The sequence below is a fragment of the Betta splendens genome, chromosome 6 (assembly GCF_900634795.4).
Source record: "Betta splendens chromosome 6, fBetSpl5.4, whole genome shotgun sequence".
In the NCBI taxonomy this organism is placed as follows: Eukaryota; Metazoa; Chordata; class Actinopteri; order Anabantiformes; family Osphronemidae; genus Betta; species Betta splendens.
This window is the reverse complement of record NC_040886.2, coordinates 15007862-15028705: the sequence shown is the minus strand read 5'-3', so window position 1 is coordinate 15028705 and position 20844 is coordinate 15007862. Positions and strand designations below refer to the sequence as shown.

The 20844-nt window shown below is 47.3% G+C and overlaps 1 protein-coding gene across 1 annotated transcript in view; it reads right to left on the bottom strand.

Moving 5' to 3' along the window:
• Nucleotides 1-6763: 6763 nt before the first annotated feature.
• LOC114857291 (PDZ domain-containing RING finger protein 4-like) overlaps nt 6764-20844 on the bottom strand; it is a 32979-nt gene continuing 18898 nt past the window's right edge. The window contains exons 3-8 of the mRNA XM_029153646.3: nt 18797-18899; nt 13910-14008; nt 12452-12514; nt 11283-11384; nt 10379-10507; nt 6764-9743 (exon numbers count right to left, since the gene is read on the bottom strand). Of these exons, the coding sequence (XP_029009479.1) occupies nt 8334-9743; nt 10379-10507; nt 11283-11384; nt 12452-12514; nt 13910-14008; nt 18797-18899 (1906 nt within the window). The 3' untranslated portion in view covers nt 6764-8333. The remainder of the gene's footprint in view (nt 9744-10378; nt 10508-11282; nt 11385-12451; nt 12515-13909; nt 14009-18796; nt 18900-20844) is intronic.

Sequence of the window (20844 nt, the reverse complement as noted above, 5' to 3'; positions counted from 1 at the left end):
CCCCCCCACACACACACAGACACACATACGTAGATACAAGGCACAATGGCTGTTGTGAACCATTAGAGGAACGATAAGACGGGGCGTGTGTCAGAGGCAAGACTGTAGATCTCAATGCAAATTCTCCGTCTCCTGACAGAATGAAAAGACTATTCTTCAGGGGGACGTGTGGCGCGGCGGCGGCGCCGGGCTGCGAGAGGAAGACTGGTAAACAAGCATTAAACGATGCCGAGTGTGCACAGAGGCTGCCGCCATGACATTTCTGCTCTGTGAGATTAATAATGAAAGAGATTACAGGCCCCCCGATTGGGGACACACAAATGAGACAAAACCCGGGAAGATTATTGGAAGGTTGACGGCTCTCGTCAAATAGCCCCAGACAGCTGTTGTAAAATTAATATTTCATGGCCTTCCATCAAAGCTCGCTGGGAGAGATCTTGCTGCTCATGATGTGGTTGACTTAATATGGACAAAACTGGGGTGTCCATGTAGTGAAAGAATGTCACTGCTACTGTATAACTAAGGACACTGTGACTATAGAGGGGTGGAATAATGAGCGCAAGAATCAGAGGTTGTATTGATTTTGCAAACCTCACTGCTTACACTTATTGGTGTGGGGGTCAAACAGGACACGCAACACAACAGCAGGCATGTAGAGCCCAGAAGACGTTACACATAGAGCTTGTTTTCCAAGGCGGTTACGTCGCCACGTGCCTTTTACAGTCTATCTAGATGTGGCCTGACAGTAAGACAGGATCAGACAGATGCAGAGATTGACAGGTGAATTTAATTTGCAAGTTTTAGCTCTGAGTGCCGAGTTTGATTTGACAGACTCGGCAGCAGTCGCTCGCTACTCCCCCCCCCCCGTTCCAAAGAGGGTGGGGTGGTCGCGGTGAAAGATGTCTGATAGACTTGTTTTATCTCAGGCAACGCGTGTGTTTAAAGTCCAGAACTAGTCGTGATAGAGCAGGAGAACGTGTTTGTTTTTCCTCAGGGGCTGAAATGTGCGTTAGACGCAGAGCAGGGTCCCCCCTTAACTAAACAGTCACCTCAGGAAATTAATTGCCTCCATTGCAGACTTAGTGAATGTGGGTGACAGGGCCTGGTGATATATAAGCCATTACAGTATAACATCCTGGCATTTGAGCGTGAGGACAAATGTAAATATCCAGTGATGAGTGGCGGTGCGCAGTCACGTGGGTCCTGAAGGTCATTCAGCTTTGGAGGAGCTGTTCATCATCGGCTCTGTTCACATTGGAGCAGTGCAATGAATGCAGTGCTTTTATTTGCCAAATGAGTTTTATTTTGAAACCAGAGGATTAGTGTAGATGTTCTAATCGCAGTGTGGATTTACGCAAATATTTTAGTGCAAAAGGTTTAAATTTAATGAATAAACATAAACAACCTGTGTTTGTGTATAGTTTGCTGACTCGGTTTAGGTTGAATAGTGTGTGTCACTTGTCCCACGATCCTCTTGTGTCCAGAGACACAGACATAAGCATGACGAATGTGAGCATCATGTCATATGACAAGTCCTCATGAAGATGGAAAAGAATCATTGATTCAGAGGCGCAGTTAGAAAAGAAGGATTTGAGAAGATGATGTTCAAGACAAGATGCTTAGAACCAGACACACAGACAAATGGTTTGTTATATCACAGAAGTAAATAGTCTCCAAACCACCAGTGCATTGCTTTCTTACCTTATCCACAATAGTGAATGACCAACTTCTTAACATTAACAGAATTTCTGGTGCTATGGACAGAAAAATCAATAAATCAATAAAAACAACTGTATTGCCCCCAAGGGGGCGGTTGTTTATGTAGCAGTAGCGTAAGACACAGTCAACATGAAGGAGACATGCTAACACTTTCATCAGTGGATTCGCTTTAAGGATGTAGGATTTAAAGCACAGTTGGATCATGGGTAGAATTATTATAATCTATTCGGCCAACAATATGATGAGACATAAATGGCTGTCAAGTGCTTTGCTTCTCTCATAATAATGTGGATTATTAGCCAAACTACTCAGCTTCCACTCAGTGGCCAAAATGCCTTGTGTAGTAATATGAGGTGGTCGTGTGTGTGAGGCAGAGCTGGGTGTGTGCAAGGTGAATCAAAGGAAATATTAGAGAGCACCTCCATTCATATGCAGAAAATAATACGATGCCAGGGAGTGAAAAAGCAATCTGTGCCGTAAAGCCGGCTATAGCACACCCACGTCTCTTTGTCTAGAAGCACTGAATTGTGCCTGACAATAACACATAGCGGCTACTTTTGAGCGTTCCAGTTTAGTATTCAGCAGAGAGCAGGCAGCCATTGTCTGGACAGGGGAGCGAATGGCCAAAATCAATACAAACGCTCGCGTTTTCACCGGGAGAGAAAGTTCATTGCTCTTTGCGCTTTGATTTCACTTCATCAGATGTTCCATGCAGACGCGCATCATTTATGGATGATCGGCGGCAGAGGTTGACCTTGCGGCGAGAAACCCTCACCTCCGCTCAACGCTCTTGAATAAAACACAAAGGCAAACCTCGGTGGTGATCTTTAAATTAGGCAACAGCGTGAAATCTGCCGTATCAATGCGCGAGCGGTGTCGAGTCATCGATAACCGCTCATGTTTTAGTGTTATTACTGGATACGTAACAGCTGTTCAAATGGCAGCACCACAAATGTGCGAATCTAGCAAGTCTCCTCCCGCTACGAGCAGAGCTGCAGCGCATGTATTTGTGTTTGTACTGTGGCCGGGCCTTATTGTTTCATCATTCCTCTCTATGCTCAGACACTTTTACGACGAGCAGACTCCGCATGCGGAGCGTGAAGCCTCAGCCGCGCCTCGTCCCGACAGCGCGCTGGCTAACGCAGCATCTGAGTTGACTGAAATCTCCACCGCAGCAGATGGACGCGTCAGCGCAAATAAAATCCTCATCTCCTTGAAAGCAGCTAACAGAAGGCGGTGTCGGACTGAATAATGCGCTGGTAATGAAAGCGACTCTCGGTCTAAATATTAGGCCCGCGCTGTACGTAGTCAACGGACAACAGATTGTTTATACGCTGACATCCTTGTGTGGGGAGGAAACCGGGCTTTTAGAGACCAGTCCAGCAGCCAGAGATGCTCAGTCTGACTCATCTTTGTAGATGCTCTTATTAGCAGAGTGGATTTCACTTCTTTGGAAGATGCCAAGCTGCACTACTACTACTACTACTACTAAAATTAGAACAGAGAAAAGTTTCATACACTTATTATGGACTATTAACTGAAACAATCACTGTACCGTAGCTGCTGGAATCCTGAGTTCTATACAGTAGTTACCCTGGGACAATGAAGCAATCCACAGGAGACACATTCTTTCATTCATTCGCCGTGCAGATAGGATATTCAAAGCAGGAGGCTGGCTTTGACACTGATGTATGGCCTGTTTGCTGTGGGGAGCGTTGGTACATTCTGTGGGATGCACGTTTCCAAATGAGAATCCTCCCGCACCACGGTGGAATCTGGACTATATGTGTTTGAGCAGGAGCCTGACTGAGATGTGGATATACGGCCCAACAAAAGCGAAGGAAATGGTGTAAAAGCAATTTAATACAAAAACAATTATCCCAGTGGCTGCTGGTTTACCGGTTCTAAACATCAAACCCGATGCTGCCTGAAAGTCTGCGAAGCCGCAGAAATCCACCAATCAGGACGCCTGCGCGGACTTCTGCAACCTGCTGTAATAGCGTGTAATGATGCTCTCCTGCATTAAGGTCGGGCACTGGGAGACACTCTGCTGTGCATGAACTACATCAGCCCTTTTGTATTCATCCAGTCCCTCTGTTGTTCAGCGTCGCTACGGGAGCTGAAGCCAACGCCTCCCTCTGTGGTCAATGATGGTGCAATGGTGGCTTTAAAGCTAGCAAACTTCCAAAATGGATGCTGGTGAACCATATTCACCAAATCTCAGTGGAGCTTTAAAATCACGTCATACCTTCCTCATACATTGACTCTGGGAGCATTACGTCCCTATGAACAAGTCCTGTTAAGATGTGTATATATTATTTATATTATATATATATAATATATATATTATTAATATTTATATATTATTATTATGTATTATATTATGTAATAATGTGAACCAGACCCCACGCACTCACTGGCAGAACCTATTTATTAATTCTCAGGCTCAATGACGGATTGGACTCTGCTTCAGCTGGATCCGGGCTGTGACCCACAGCTCATGAATAAGAAAGAGAGAAACTTTACAGGAATGTTAATAGGCTCCATCCTGTAGAGATGAATGAACAAAAGGCCAAGTGGTGCACTTGTATACGCCGTAGCGTTTGCAGGGTTCACCATACATGTCAGTCACTTCTCACGCTGGAGCAAAACTTCACTTTGTCCGTTGAGGCTTCGGTGGAACAATGTGATTCAGGCAGGATTTAAGACCCATGAAAGGTTCTCTGCATGTGGGCTGAGTTTCAGGGCGATTTCATTTAATACCTGAAGCCTTTAAAGCCCAGTAAAAGTAGCCTGGCAATGAATAATATAATGTACAGCCTATTTCTGTTTATGGCTAAGAGCATTACAGGCTATTTAAGGAGTATTATACATAGTATTATACACAGTCAGTTGCAATCCAAACATTACATGTATGAGAGTTTGCAGTATGTAGTTTGGTGAAGTCATTTTATGAATAATGAATTGTAATTAGGCCTCTAATTATGTTCTGAAATATTCACAGGTTTTTGCTTAATAGGTCCCTTAATGCATTTGGTTTGGGGGAGATCAAAACAACAAATGACACATAAAACAGGGGGTGGAAAGAAAAAAATGTCCAAATGGTCCACAGAAGCAACAAAAGACCTGTGCCAATAAACAAGCACACATCCAACAGAGAGTTTTATTACACAGAGCTGTGCTGAAGCAAATGGTGAGACAACAGAAGATCAGACGCTTCATCTAATCCTTAAAACTATTAACTTGTGTAGCGTTTCCATTGTATTCACAGTTGGCTGCGAACACTTGGCCATCGACCAGCGTTTCTGCACCGTGTTGCGACGCTCATTGTAAAAGAACAAAGCACTGGAACAGCTTTGTGTCGAGAGGCTGTTCAGTTGTGGGGAGAAGTAAGTTTAGCTCATGGTTAATGTTTAAGAATTCCAGAGGAGATGTTCAGTGATTTCATGCGCCATAACCTCCCATCAACAGACTCACGATGGTCTTCTGCTTGATTAAGGCATATAAATTCACAACAGCTGGCTCAGCAGTAGCAGCGCTCCTGCATATACAGAGCCACATCTGGCACCATAGGACCAATTACCATTACGCAGCAGCCATGATATCAAGGATCAAAGCGGCCGTTAATTTCCAAAGTGACATTGAGCAAAGAGTGATCTGAGTCAATTAGCGGTTTGTTACAGTACACACCTTCAGATTAGGTTGGAGTGGGAGCATCCTGAAGTAGGCTGCGTCGAGTGGATCTGCGTGTCAATAAATATGTGACTCCTCGGATGAATGAGAGATAATTTGTAGTTTTCTCAGTGCAGGGATTCCTAAAGGTTATCGGCAAACATTCATAACGCCGGGAGAGTGAGTGCTGAAGAGGAGCTGAGCCGCCGCTATCTGTCTGACATTTCTGGCAGTACTGGTATTTGAACTGCTGGCGAGCGCTGACAAATGCCATGCTGTCACAGGCTCCACTTTAATTATACCTGACTGGGTCCTTCAGGGGCTCACAGATGAACTTAATTAGCTCCAAGCAGCTCCTTTTACTTCTGTTGTTGTTTGGCTCAACTCGCAGCCTCTTATTCTGTGGTCTGTCATGGTGTTTGGGCCGGAGGGACAAGAGACCACTTTAAAATCGACCTAGTTGTTAACGTTCAGACGCTGCATCCAGTGAATGAAGGCGCCACGGACTGCGATGATAAAGTAAGATGCTGAACATGAAGCACAAAGTCAGAATCGCACCCGTCAGACTATGAAAATGTGCTGTATGGACATAAAGCAGGGAGCAGCATCGACCAGCACTGGTGATGACAGTCTGGACAGTGGCGCTGTAAATTCTAAAGTAACCCAATGACAACCATTAATAAAGAACTCTCCTCAAACACTTTCTCCTACGATTACGTCAAATGGGAAAAACTAGCTCGTCCTCAATTAACACAATATCAGACATTTTAATTTCAGTTTTAGCAAACTGACAACTTAAGATAATCCAGGGAGCAGAGGATCCACCTTGCACATGACAAGGCCATAGAGATGATTAAGTGCAGTTTAATGAACATAAAGTCATTCAAGTGGAATATGACTTAATTGAAATCTCCTTCTGTTTGATCATTTAACATTCTCAGAGGACGGAATAAGTGACTGACTCTTAAAGAGTGAGTGTGTTCATTGAACAAGTAAATCTGTTTCACTTCACAAGACTAATCTTTAGCCAGAAGTGACTTTTGTTCCTTTTTGCTGTAGACAGACAACATTTGGGTGTGATATCAAAGCGTGAGTCCAGGGATCAACATTTCAGCTTCACTGTTTACTTTCCAGGGGAAACCACTCTGGTGTTTATTCAGCTGTTCAAATCCAAATCATTTCCAATTTTCTCGCGTTTATGACTTTGCTGCAGTTTTTCTTGCATCTGGTAGAAAGTCGTTGAGTCACGTGTTTATTTCATCACGTGTGACTTTCAACTTTACACGTTTACATTTTAATTTAAACGTAAGAGATGTTCATTATTTCAAAAAAAGTCTATAATAAAGATGATTTAAAAAGACACAATCCAGTGTGATGTTATACCAAAACAATTTATTATCTTTTCTTTTGCAAAGGTCAACATTATCACACATTTTACCTGGCTACAAATGGGCCAACTATGCATTACTGGAAATTATACTATCAGACATCGACTCAAAACAAATACAGGAGTGAGTTTAAAATTTCAGATTTACAATATTTCAGTTACAAATGAGGCATTTTTAATAAGTATGCTGTACAAGTAAGGTATTTATAAAGTCTGATAAATGGAAAACCAGTTTAGAATTTTAATAATGCACAAATAAGCTGTGTTCTGAGTCCCGCTCAGCGGCAATCATCCCAACACTGTGACTGCGACAACTATACAATGAGTCTCTCCAAGGTTAACACAAACTTAAATTATAAGGTATAAATAAGGCGGATTCTTACAGCTGTGTTGCACAGTTTATTGGTGTATAAAGCCAGGCCGTTGATTAGGCTGTCGTAAGGCTCTGCTGAGTAAAGGTGTATGTGGTGAATAAAGGTTATGTAAAAATACTGGTAAGTAAAGGCTATGAGCAGGTCCGTCACTCATGTAGAAAAAATATGTCATAAAAGACACAACAACATATTTTCCACCCAGAGCTGCAGCATTGACTTGAACCAGGACTTAGTCGAACGTAACGCAAGATGATTTCAATGAAACCAGGATATTCCTTCTATTATTGGTAGCTTTGTAAGCGATGATCCCGTGTAATCCCATAACTGTTTAGATACTTAACAGACATTTAAGCTTAAAGAGGCCTTTTCCTTCGAGTTCAGTGGAAAATAGAAAATCGTGTCTTTGCTTCATGAGCTGCAATACATTCATTGATGCTAAAGATGCTTTTAACAGCAGTAACAACCGGGTAAAAAGTGAGTTGTTACAGCACATAAACATTTTAGAAATGCAATTCCCTAAATTTGTTTGCATAAAAACATTTGTTCTACGAAACCTCAGTCAAAATGACAATGTCACTCGTTACATTGAGGGAATTTACACATTCTTACCATACTTCAATGTGTCTTTGTATCAGGGGGAGCTGTACAGTACTGTGATTTGTGCCCTTAAAGCTGCTCGTTTAAAACCAAAACAATCATGTATTTATATATATTTTCATGATGTGAAGTTCATTGCCACTCATTTGACCACGCTACATCAAGAACGCATGTGAACGTTGATATGCTGGTGCACACGTAGCCACTCATTCGTTGGTTTCCAAACTGGAGGAGGTGCATACTGGTTTACGCTATCGGAGATGCTCATACGACTATCTGGAATTGTGGTTACAACAGAAATATGAAAATATAGAATAAAAAAGTTTGAAAGGATAAACATATTCAAAGAGAAGTAATAAAATAATGATTTCCTACAGTAACTTCATAGAAAAATGTTTTTTCCTGCGGAGTGGCGTGAAGACTGGAAAACATGAAGGAAATGCTGTGACACCACTGATAAAATTTTTTACAAAATGCTTTTTCTGGTTACAAAGTGTGAAAAATATTCCTTTTGTCCTCATAAAAATGCCACATTGAACGAGGCAAGTAGATTATACCACATGGGGTAGAATGCGCTTGTGTTCTCATACCGTCGTCACTGACAGGAAGGCGTTGTGCACCTCGGATCCCTCGGGGGCCTTGGCGCCGTGAGTCATCAGCTCCTGGATGGTCATCCAGTTGTCCAGGATCTTCTTGTTGCGCTTCTTCATCATCTTCTTGTGGCTCAGCTCTATGATGCTCACTTCCTTCCGACCCTCGCTGCTGCTCTGGGGATTCTCCCGCAGGCTCTCCAGCCGACTGCGCTGCATGAACTCCCGTCGCTTCCTCTGCTCCTTCGCCCGAACCAGGTGCTGCTTCCTCTCCTCCTTGCTCCAGTACCTCCCCATCTTCATTTCGCTCATCGCGTCGTCGTCTGTAGTCATGCCCCCGCTGCGCTCCTCTTTAATCTTCAGGGCCCGCTCCCTCAGGATCTTGTCCCTCACAGGCCTCTTGGTGATGTAGCGGGTGCCGTCGCTGCGGATCTTGACCTTCCACTCCATCTTGGGCTCATTAATGGGCCTCTGGGGCTCTTTGCACACGCTCAGCAGGCTGAGCTGGCTCTGGGCGTACTCCACAGCGGAGCGCTGCTGGATCAGCTGCATGTAGCTCTGGTAGTGGCGAGCGTGCGCTGGGATGCTGGCCTGCCGTTGCTGGGAACTGTGGGACGGGGAGAAGTAAGGAATCTGCGACGCGCGAGGCCTCACTTTCCTCCCGCTCTCCTCCTCAGCCTGAGGCGTCTGGTCGGACTCCGAGGGGTTGCTGTGGTCCGGGCTGCTGCTCCTGGCCGGGGCCGGGACGCGGCAAGCCAGGATGGGGCTGGAGCCAAGGGAGTGGCCGGTAGCCAGGCCGCTGCAGAGGTTCCTCTGGTTGGTGAGGCTCACCATCCGCTGCAGCGAGTGCTCCGGCGAGCGGTCCATGGCCAGAGGCGTGCTCCGCGAGCTCTCCGCCGTGTTGTAGGCGCTGGAGCTGTCCTTGTCCGACTTCTCCAGCCGCTCCGTGGTCTCGGCCAGCGCCGGGCGCTCCCGGGCCGCGGGCGGCGGGCCCCTGCGCAGCTTGTGGGCCTGCATGATGTTCTGGCACTCGAGCTCGATGCTGCGCAGCTCCTCGTTGAGCAGGCGCAGCTCGCGCTGCACGCCGCTCTGCTCCGCCGCGCTGCACTCGATGGTGCTGCGGCGGCTGTAGAACAGGTCGTACTCGCCGCTGTTGCGGATCTGACACTTGAGCTCCAGGAGCTGCTGGAAGCGGTCGCCGTCGGCCTCGCCGGCGTCCTCGCCGTGCCTGTCGTCCGGCCGCGCGCAGCGTGGCGGCTGGCTGTCTCTCAGGCACTGGGACAAGCGCCTCTGGATGTGGGCCAGGACGTGGTGCTCCGAGCTCTCCATCCGCTCCTTCATGCTCCGAACGCTGTCCTTATAAAGGGGCAGCGTGGAGCAGGTGGGTTTGTCATCATCAGCTCTCTGAAACAAAGACAAGCACTGAAATGCACCACGCTAACTCAACATTCTACTGTATGTTTCTGCAGTGTGTTATGCTAATAGACCTAAACGCACTCTAGTTCTTCTAATGTGTTCCTGGTTTACTTTGCTCTTTTGCTAATGAGCACAAAGGCAGCAGAAGTCACTGGAAGCTTTTAAGAGCTGATCAAGTGCAGGTCTTCTCCTCGTTCTCCTGCAGGAGCGTGTGCTGCTACGTTCTGTGTGTAACTCTGTTATACAGCTCTGTTACTTCAGGGATTGTTTGCTCGCTGCTCTGCCCTTTGAAGTTCTATTTATATGGATTTTTGTGTTATGTTATCCTAAAACAGAATTTTAAATGATGATTATTAATATTTAGAATTTAAATGGCCCAATGCCTCCGCTTCATAAATATTCATAGTCGTTTTATGATATTCGTATTTCAAAAGGCACAGCTTGTTTTCCGAGTTGAGAGTTATGTCAAGAAAATTAGATTCCGTCCTTTTCTTGTATTCATTGCACTTATTGCTCTAATACTGTCAAAACTGTCTTTGTGATGATGTCACGCTGTGAGTCCAGGGATCACTGGCTTTTTGGAGGCTCTAACCCTAAAAAGCTAAACTTGGCTGATGTCTGACCTGCTCATTCTCCTGCTCCTCCTGAAGGGCAGCTAATTCCATCTCCTCCCGCTGCTGCTCCTCCAGCATTTCCATCTTCAGCTGCTCCAGGAACTCGCTGTGCTCATCATCCAGCCAGGCTTCCTCCAGCTAAGTGTGAAAAAGCAGCATATGGAGAAAAGCCTGAGTGATATCTGTGACGGTGTCTCGGGACAGTTAGTCATCTCAAGGAGGAAAACCGCTCAGCCTGGTCTGGTTAATGTACAGTATCACAGTTATAGTAGGTCAACCAGCAGCCTGATCTGCTGCAGCGCCTGTTGACCTCTGCTAAACCTACAGTATCTATGAGCAAAGCCTCGCTTCCAGCTTCACCACAAACCGCCCTCGTCTCTAAAAGCGACTTCCAAAAATCAAGCCAATGAAATTTAATGGACATAAGGCTGCTGACTTTGACCTATTTGCTCCATATCATCCATCATATGTTTGTGTATTTGATGTGAACTAAATGGGATCCACGTCTGGAGACTGGAGATTTACTGCTGCCAGATACCTCTTTAATTACGAGGAGTCTCCTCTTGCTCCAGACTCATCTGCACTGCGGCAGAGTCCTTCCACGTACTCGCCACTGGCCTTGAGCCTGAACTCACTCTGCATTAGCATGCCATTAGCTTTTATGGCCTACTGTTGGAAGTCAATTACAGTGGTGCTACATAAAAATAAAACATGATGAGGTGTATCAGTGGTGGCTTCCACAAGCAGCGGTTGTGATGGTGTCGGGCCGGTCACCCCACACTGCTCCAGTTTACACTCACAAAACACACAGTAAATGGGACCCATGAATTCCCAGCGTGCTGCAGCCACGCTAGCCCCCGTAGCGTCATGCACGCAGCGCTGTACTGTGCGTGTGCGTGGACTCTTCCCTGACCTGCAGCTCGGGTCGGGCCACCAGCAGCACCACCCTCCTGCACTCGTCGCTGGAGAGCGCCGCCATGGCTTCCTCCCGGTCCTGTACGTCTTGGCCATTGATCTGGAGATGACCCGCAAGCACAATTACACAATTAAAACCGGTGCAGGCAGGTAGTAGATCACAGGCACGTCGCACACATACTGTCTGCAGGACAGGAAACCGTTAAAGGAACACAAGGTATTACAATGAAAATGCTGCTGTTCTACTCGGCGTCTTTTCCTAGAGGAAATTGTAAACAGTGTGCTGCCTTTTAATGTGAAGCCGGACCCAGCAGTTATTATGAATGGGACCGCGGCCATGGGCTGACGGAGCTGTTGTGTTCCAAGTATCCGGCAGCGTACATACATCTAGCCATACAATTAACTGGCCGCTGACAGGGGGCGTCCATCTTTTTGCTGCTAGAGTAATGGTCCTGTCACCGGTGGATAATAGTGCCAGTACCAGTCTAGCTCACATTCTGCCTCACACACGGACACACACGCCAGCGCACCTGCCTCCAGTCCGTCACACGACGCATGATTAATCGGCAAACAATTAGAATAACATTACTTATGCATCCAACACCTTGAATAATTAAATCAAGAGTTTGAGTAGCAGGGAGTTTCTCTGCTCTCTGTGTGCACCATCACACGGTACGTTTTATGTGAATTCTATAAACTGCACGGCTTAAAATTACTTAAAGTTGTTTAAAGGCAGCGACTTTATTCCCCAAATCCACTGATGCAGCAATAGTGTTGAACAAACCAACCCACAGTCACCGTTCTCCCCTCGGCCCTAATAGGTGCTGCTGCCTGTCACTGCAGGATACTGCAGCTCCCCGGCCTGAAGACGAGGCCAGGGGCTAATAGCGGGCGCAGCCTCTGAGGTGCAGCGCCGGAGAGAGACGCCTGCAGCACAGAGTCCTCCTGAAGCAGCGCTCTCCACGCCCCCCGTCGGTGCTGAGTCTGTAACTAACACAGCCAGGGGGGCACTCCTCCGTGTCTAAGAGTCACAGTGGGGGCGAGTTTCCCCTTTAATGTGCTGCTATTAAAAATGAATGGGCTCTCGTGCTGGGAGTCGGCGGCTGAGGGCGACAAAACAACAGTGGATTTCCCGCTGAATGGAATGGGAGCGAGTGGCCTGTGTACCTGCAAAATGCGGTCCCCCTCGCGGATGCGTCCGTCTCTGGCGGCGATGCTGTTCGGACTGATCTGCGGAAGGAAGAGGGAGCAGAAGAACGCGTCCTTAAACAAAACGGTCCAACTCATCACTCTAGACGCGCCGGTGCCGGTGCCGCCGCTAACGGTCTGCACAGAGTGAGGCGCTAAACGTGCTGCCACGGGAAGAACAGATGTCCAATGGCTTCCCTGCGCTTCCAGGCCTTCAGCGGTGCTAAGTTATCGCCTCCCCCCTCCATTGTACCAGCCTGGAGTTATCTTCAGACAGGCTGATGGGGCGCGTCTCTGCGTAGATCACCCACAGCCCGCAACGACAGTACGAGACTCCGTCCGTAACTGATGGCGGCGACGACGGGGGCAGGACTTGTTGTCACTGGCCAGTCAATTGGTGGCTGGGGCCATTTGTTTCACTCTCCCCCATCAGATCTCTGGAGATGCTGAGGGTGGGGTGGCATTCATCTTCATGAGAGTCCACTCCTACACAGAGGAGCGCTCATTAAAGCAGCAGGCAGGTTACTGGGGGGGGTCGGAGCGTCCTGAATAATCTGCAGCTAAAGCGTAGGAAAACAGGCAGCGTTTGCATGAAGCGTCTTATGTGGGTAACGGTAGCGGCAGCAGCAGAGGGAGCGATGGGGCTGCATCTCCATCGCATCCCGTTTCCAAATAACCTTGCGTTGTTCTTGATCATTTCTTCTGGCTTCCTGTTTAACACTGGCAGCGCGCGGTGACATTCAGCCACCTCGTGCAAACGCCGCGCGTTTCTCCTCTGCTACACGTGAGGATGCTGCCGGGAGCCGCGGAGCGCCGTGATTTATATTCCGCTCGGCTCTCAGAGCAAACACCTTGCGGGGTCAGAGTCGACTTCAAACGAATGGGAGAAAGTTGAGCTGAGCCGAGAACGGCGTTTTCTCTGCTTCCAGCGCGGGGCACGAGTCTTTCTGCTAACACGCGTCTCGCAATGTGCTTGTTGATGTCAGTTCAACTAAAACTCCTTATGAATCTGATGAATTGGACCGAAAGGCATTTGTTTCTCATTATGTTGTGATGCATTTAGGCCAAAATGTCATATGTAGTTTGCACACGAGTTTAATTGAATAATTAACATTATTCTGTATTCTGTATGTATAACTGTATAATCAACATTCTTGTTTACTTTAAACTACCAGTAATGATTGTGGGTTACAACAGTGAATCAAGGGCAAATATGGAATTTCAAAGATCTGAAGCGTATGAATCTATACAGTAGACGTGTTGTGTATTATTCCTCACCAGCTGGTACGTTTGATGCCGTTTTTAATGAAGCGAGGCAGCGGCACGAGATGAAAGGAAGAGGATTCTGTTTCGAGTCGTGAATGAATGAATGACACTGAAAAGTTCTGCCGTGAGACGGAGCGTGCGATCTTCCAAACCTTTGGCTGAGCTTCTCACCTCGCTGACGTAAATGGCCACGTCCTCCTCTTCGTCCCTTCTGTAGCACAGAGTCAGTCCCAACTTCTCCTGGCTGTTGAGTCGACACAGTTCCACCTCCTGCGCAGACGCAATGAGGTGAAATACATAAAAATGCAAATACTCCACGTGCAGCGCGACTGTGCTGATGTTCAGTTCAACATTTTAGCTTTGACCTTGACTTCGTCGCTCCATAAACTCGGAGCCTCCAAATACCTCCTGTCCAGCGGTGGAGCTGAGATTGTGATGTAACCCGCTGCACGAGCGCACCAGTTCTGTTCCATGAAGATCAAATAACAATGTCCTTCAAGTTTCTTTATAACAATTGTACTCTTCTCAGATGCTTATTGGAGTTTGAATTGCCAGCTCGCGTCTGAGGTTTTGAGTCAGAAACGTTTGATCATGAAAGGCATTCTCTGCTCAGAGTCTGATCGGAGGCGCTTTGATAAATGTCAGGGGACCTTGAGTGTTGTTCTTTCAAGCCGTCGCCAAGTTATGGAATATTAGACTATAAATAAACTATAATTATGCTAATACTACCAGATATGAATATTTGCTACAGTACTAAAATATTCCTGGTCTTCCTGCAGAGAGTAATCAACAAAGTATTGACTCACAAATCAGAGGTTTTTAGATTTCCTCGTGGAACATACTTCTGCACCCTGGTGGTTCTATGGATTCCACATTTAGGATCATAAATACAAACACGCAGACAGTGGGATTTGATTAACCCGCCGAAGTTGAGCGAGTGCCACACTCGAATATCAAAACACGTGTCTCTGTGTGAATAGTCAAACACTCTTCTAATTTCGCCGTTTTCCCAGCCTTCGCACAAACATCACAGCAGAGGTGCAGCCGAACGGCAAACAGCAGCAGCCCCCGCTCCGTCTCCAAACAGTGAAGCCCATCAGGAGGGTTGGGGGGGAATCAAGTGTGAAATGGCCTCTCCTCCCAAGGTCTTCATTAGAGCAGAAACACACCACCCCTGGGCAGCAGTCGCAAGCTGGTTGAGTGGAGGCGAGGATGGAGGGGGCAGAGACGAGGGGTCTCAGGGAAACAAAGAGATTCATTTCCTCTGTGACAAGAGCGGCTTGGCTGGTTACACCTGTCCAACATGAACGAGGGCGGAAAATCTGCCTAAGGAGACGCTGGAAGGAGGCCGACCACCTGCTCCCTCTGACCCCCGGCCTTAAGCTGGTGGTTCACGGGTCCCGTAAACACACACACACACACACACACACACACACACACACACACACACACACACACACACACACACACACACACACACACACACACACACACACACACACACACACGCACGCGCTCTGACAGGCTGCTCAGGAGCGGTGAAACCTGCGGCTGATGGACGAGGCCACGGCGCGAGGCGGTAAAGTATCTCTAATGTCGACTGTCGGAGCACGGGGAGCCGCAAAAATCAGCCATTAGCGAAATTAGAAACGCTACTAATGAGCTATCGCAGTGGTGGGAGAGGAGCCGGTGCTTCCACGCTGCGGTGATGAGGCCCCGCGTAGGGAAACTTCGTCCTGCATTGCAAACTTTCCGTAAGAGTACAATAGAATGAATAATTAATGTACACATGAGAGGTGCACGCGATGAAGCGTAAGTGGCTGCAGTTTTACCATGAGTGTGTCATTACACAGAAGCTTTTACCACATTACAACATTCTGCCGCATACTTTTAACGACAACATGCTACAATGCTTTTTATACGAAGCTGCTAATGCCTATTAATGCAGAATTGATGCTTTGTAATTATTCCTCTGTTTACTTACATGCTTAGCTAATAGCCTGCCCTTAAGTGCTGCCAAAAACGATCGCCACCAGGTTCCTGCACTGACTCATGATTATTCACGTTACCATCTAGTTGATTGTGTATTTCGTTACCGTCTGTACCGTAATGTAAAGACACTGAACCCAGTTACTTCTCGCTACTTGTCCCTGTTATTGTTCAGAGTGATTATTAAAATCTCCTGATGCAACGGAGCAGTCATGGAGGTAATGGGAACGGCGCAGGCGGCGCGCGGCCTGCATGCTAATGCCCCGCGAGGGGATGTGGGGTATCTGTGGGAAACACTGAAAGCACCGGCAACGTCTCAGAGACATCGTCTAAAAATAACCCATGCAAATTAATTGCCGGGACTGAGGCAGAGGTGTGATCTGGTACTACATTACATCCCTGCCTGGCCCTGCAAAGAAGGCTCAGCGTTATTTCTGACTAATTAATGGCAGTTGGTGCTGGAGACTACAGCCCGGATGGATCTGTTGTGTTTTGAAAATTAGAATATATTTTTTTAAATCACCAGATGTTATTTTGCTTTTCTTTCTTCTTACAAGATCGTTGCATGAAGTGAAACACTCACTCGCGCTCAGCGGCGTTGCCAGATAAAAGTCCTCACCCGCGCCTCCTCTTATCTCGCCTGTTGCTTTCTTTCTCTCTGCTCCTGTTGTCTCTCAGGCGGGAGGCTGCCGCGTGGCACAGGGGCGAGGGCTGACAGTAAATTAATGACCGCCATGGCGTGATTAGGGGGGAGATTGCCACCCACCACCAGAGCGCACTGGATGCTGTCATAAGAATCGGGCCTTTGATTACCAGTAATTGAAAAATCAGTCACAAATGCCTGAATGGCCGGCGATGGTGGCGGGAGAGGAAGGAGCGTCTGAGCCCGGAGCACTTCACAAACCAATCGCAGGGGCCGCACGGGTCCGAGGAAATGTGCAGTATGTTTCTGTGTGGAATTCTGGCCATTAGGCGTTTTCCGCGTACTAAACACATAATGAATGCACCTTTCCTCGCCTCGGAATTTCAATCAACATTGTAGATAAAGCAGGAGGAGGTTACGATCAGCGCCTACAGGTCCAGAGTTAATACGTTAGTGGGGAATGAGTTTACGGGACGTAAAACTATCCAATCACTGTAAAACAGAAGGGAATTGGATTTTCTTACCTACATTTACCTCTGAAACGTCATCTCAGTTTATTATTAGTGAGACCGACCTTTGCCGCAGATGAAGCTACTGCAGTTTTCTGTAGTATTCAGTATTTTGCCATGTTTGTGTTCTTATAGACTCCAATTAGCCCATTTATACATTAATATAACTGAAGACTCCTTTTTCAGTCTTACCTCTCATTTACATGATGCTTAAGAACTTATTTTACCATAGAAACCAACTTCTATTTATCTGGCCCATTAGAGCCGATTAATTGCTAAACGCTCCACTGTCCACTGCCAAATACAGCAGCAGAAGACTCGTTTATCAGGAGGAACAACGCACACACTGTGTTTTGGCATACATATAAGTGATTCTCATGTTTCTATGGTTCTGTTGGCGCCATCAGAGCAGCTTCACTGAAAGCACGGCCCTCCGTCTGGGGCTGAGCTGCCTCTCAGGTGAAGGAGGCTCAGGTACTGGGCTGACAGGTGCAGAGTCAGCGGTAATGGAGTCATAGCAATTGTAGAAGGTTGATTACCCAACAAATAGACAAGTAGCCCAAGAAAAGTAAATTAGATTCAATTTTTTTTCTTTGCGCCGTTTCATTTCACCAAGGTAATTTAAAGAAATGACTTTGCCTCATTTTCATGTCATCCTTCAGCGGGGAGTGAGAACCGGGCTCAGTCGCAGAGTGGCTTTTCAGCTTCTGTCCCTGTCCCCCTCACAACAGTCAGTGGTACAATAAGAGGGGGCTGCATTACCATGGCATCCAGCTCCTTGGGCATGAAATCCAAAACAGTGCCGCATACAAAGCACACACAGAATAATAGGATTTGTTAATGGCAATGAGGCATAAAGGGAGGATTTAATATATCATATTTGTTCCAATTTGACACCGCAGCCTCTGCGATGCGAGTGGGTGCACAAATCTCTTTAGGATGTAAAGAAAAAGCTCGAGCTCAGTGGGTGGAAGCATTCACAACAAATTCAAATGAAAACACCAAGAGGAGGAGGAGGAGGAGGAGGGGGGGGGGGGGGGGGGGGGGGGGGGGATCATCATCATACATCAGACCAGCCAGGCACTCGCCGGCAATATGCTTGCACCTCAATGACTTGGAAATAAAGAATATGGGACCGGAGCGGAGACGGAGTCTGTTTATCTCCTCCCAGCACTTGAATCGCTGCATCTGTGCGTGCATCCGTACGTGTCAGAGATCATCGGCTTCAGAAGCGGGACTCATCCAGCGGCGCCCGTCTCTCACGCCTCAGCGAAGGAGGTGTTTTGATCTCTGCGCCCCTCTCACCGGCGCCTGCCGCGCATCCTTCAGGCTTTAATTGCTCCGGATTGAGCTCGGCGTCAAACAGAACGCCGCTTCTTTTTCCTCCAGACTCGCGAGAACAATTAACAAATCTCAGGTAACGCCGCCGCTCTTGTGAGACTTTCTGCTTCCGCTCCTCTTCCCGTCATCATCGCCCATGGAAGCGAGGGGCTTGTTCAAGCTGTCTGCAGTGTGGCTGATCATCTGTCATGGCCGTCCCACTGGGATCTGCCTGTAGAGTCTATTAGCGCTCGCTCCCTCCCACCAATTGGTAAATCATCATTAAATGCGGTGTCGAGGGACCGCGTGTCCACGTGTTGAGAGCTCCGGCGTGTTTCAACGCGTGGGTTCGTCTCCCTAAATGCAGCTTTCGTCCAAACTCATTTATTTCTCAACCAGTGCCCAAACACACAATAACCATGAGCGCACACACAAATCTGTGCTCCCCGGCGCACAGGCGAGGTTAAAGGCTGTTATCTGCATATGCAGCAACGCTATTACGCAATCGTGTGCTGTTTCATGCAATGCAGCGGACCATTTCTCACCTTTATGACAGTTTTAGCTCAAAAAAAGCCTCTGCCTTAGTGCGTTTCTTACCTCGTATTCAAACTCCTCTGTCCTGTCTCCATCGCCTGGAACAGGGGAGAGGTAGTCCGTCCCTTCATAGTAATCTTGGTCCATTGTGTGAAGGGAGTGACAGCTGTCGGGGGAGACAGGGAGAGAGTAAGACCGGGGGGGGGGGGGGGGACAGACAGACAGAGAGATCCTTTTCCTAATTTCCTCTCAACCCTCGAAGTGACAGGGTTTCCTTCCGCCGTCTCTGTCGAGGTCTGAAGAATAAAGGAGGCGCTTCCACTGGAGAAGCGCAGCCCCTCGCTAATAACAATGCATCCACATAATTTGCTTCCCTCTCTTGACAGTCAAACCCCCCACATTGTCCGGTGTAATTCCATTATGCTCCCCTCAGTCAGTGAACAAAACAGCATTGTGAGTCACTAACGAGTTGAGCAGCGTCGGTGCCACCTAAGATAATCGCAGGCGGCCACAACTTCACAAAGACACTCTGCTGAGCATTTTGAGTGATGTGTTCACGGACCGTCTGACTCTCCGATTACCAAGCTTTGTAAACTGTCTCCAAACCACATCTTTGCGCGTTTATTCTTCAGAACTACACAGAACATGGCAACGAGTGCAAAGAAAACAATCACTCATTTCACAATACAGGCCACAAAAACAGGAGACCAACATTTGGTGAATCTACAAAATCTGCCGTACATTGGATTGTGCACCTGCTCTCACATGGAGAGAAGTGTTTTATGGGACACACTGATTACATTTGGGCTCAGCTTGAGGCTATAACTAGCCTGTGAGCACATGTTGCACTGTGCTGCCTACTTTTTATTAGCCCATTCGCTTTAATCACCTTGTAAACCTTCCCAGAGCCAAATGGATGCGGCGAGTAGTTCCCTATTATGTCAGAAAGGCCGAGTGGAGACTTGTCTGCTCATAATCAGTGAGATATATCTGTACATATGTGCCAATAATGCTGCTCAGGTCGTGTGAGGCTGGATGATGTTTGTGATAATGAATGGAGCAGGTGGAACAGCTACAAGTTTGGAAATCTGAACAATCTCTAATGACAATAACTCTGGACTAGTTTTTTATGTCCTTCCATATATCACCATTAAATTATCTACAGCAGCAAACACACTTCGCTCACCTAGACGGTGCCGACATCCCGGTCTGTGCTTTAAAGCGCCTGCACTGCTGCGGTTTCATTCCCAGGAGGTGAAACCCAGATATTCCTTTATGCTAAACTTCTCTTGTTCACGCTTTACTCCCCCTTTGAGATCAACAGAATATAAACTAAGACGCCAGACGAGGAAATAATGAACCTTGTTCCTTTTGTTGTTTTCCAAGAAAACCTCCTGTTGATACTTTAAACTCTCAATATTTTTTCGGGTAAATATTTTTACGCCTTCTCCTCCCATAAACAATAAAACACGTCAACCCGGCATCCGCGAGGCGCGAGCAGACTTTTAGAGAATGCACCACAAGTGTGTTTGAGCTCAGAGTTGCTTCTTTCCTCCTCATCCAAATTTACCAAGACACACGAGCCTGACGTTCACATTTAATATTTACCAGCCGATTTATGAGTCTGTGCACAGCGATCTAAGCAGCCAAGCTACTTATGAGACGCAGAACAGTTAACGCAGCGAGCGTGGGACCAGCGTCAGCGGTCGGACTGTGAATGCTGATTCATCTCTACATGCCTTGCTCATGGGCCGGCTGCCCCCCGCGCGTCCGTGTGCTGTAAACAAGACATACAGAAGCAGAGGGTTGTTCAAAGTCCACGGAGGGCAGGCGTTATGATTCCAAGCACCCACAGGATTCTGAACTGATACTGACTCGTGGCCACTTCCTCCTCTTTTTTTAGTGTCCTAATTCTTGAGGAGAAACATGAAGGACGTTGAGAGCCTCATTTTTCAAACGGGTCTTCTCTGCTTCACCCTTTGCGCTACTTTCCATTTACTTGCCCACGCTCAGTCATCAGCGGCAGCGTAACCCACACAGCGAACCGGGAATCAAACTAGCAACTGCGCCCACTGGCTTCCGTCTCCTGATCACCATTGTGTCTGAGCAGC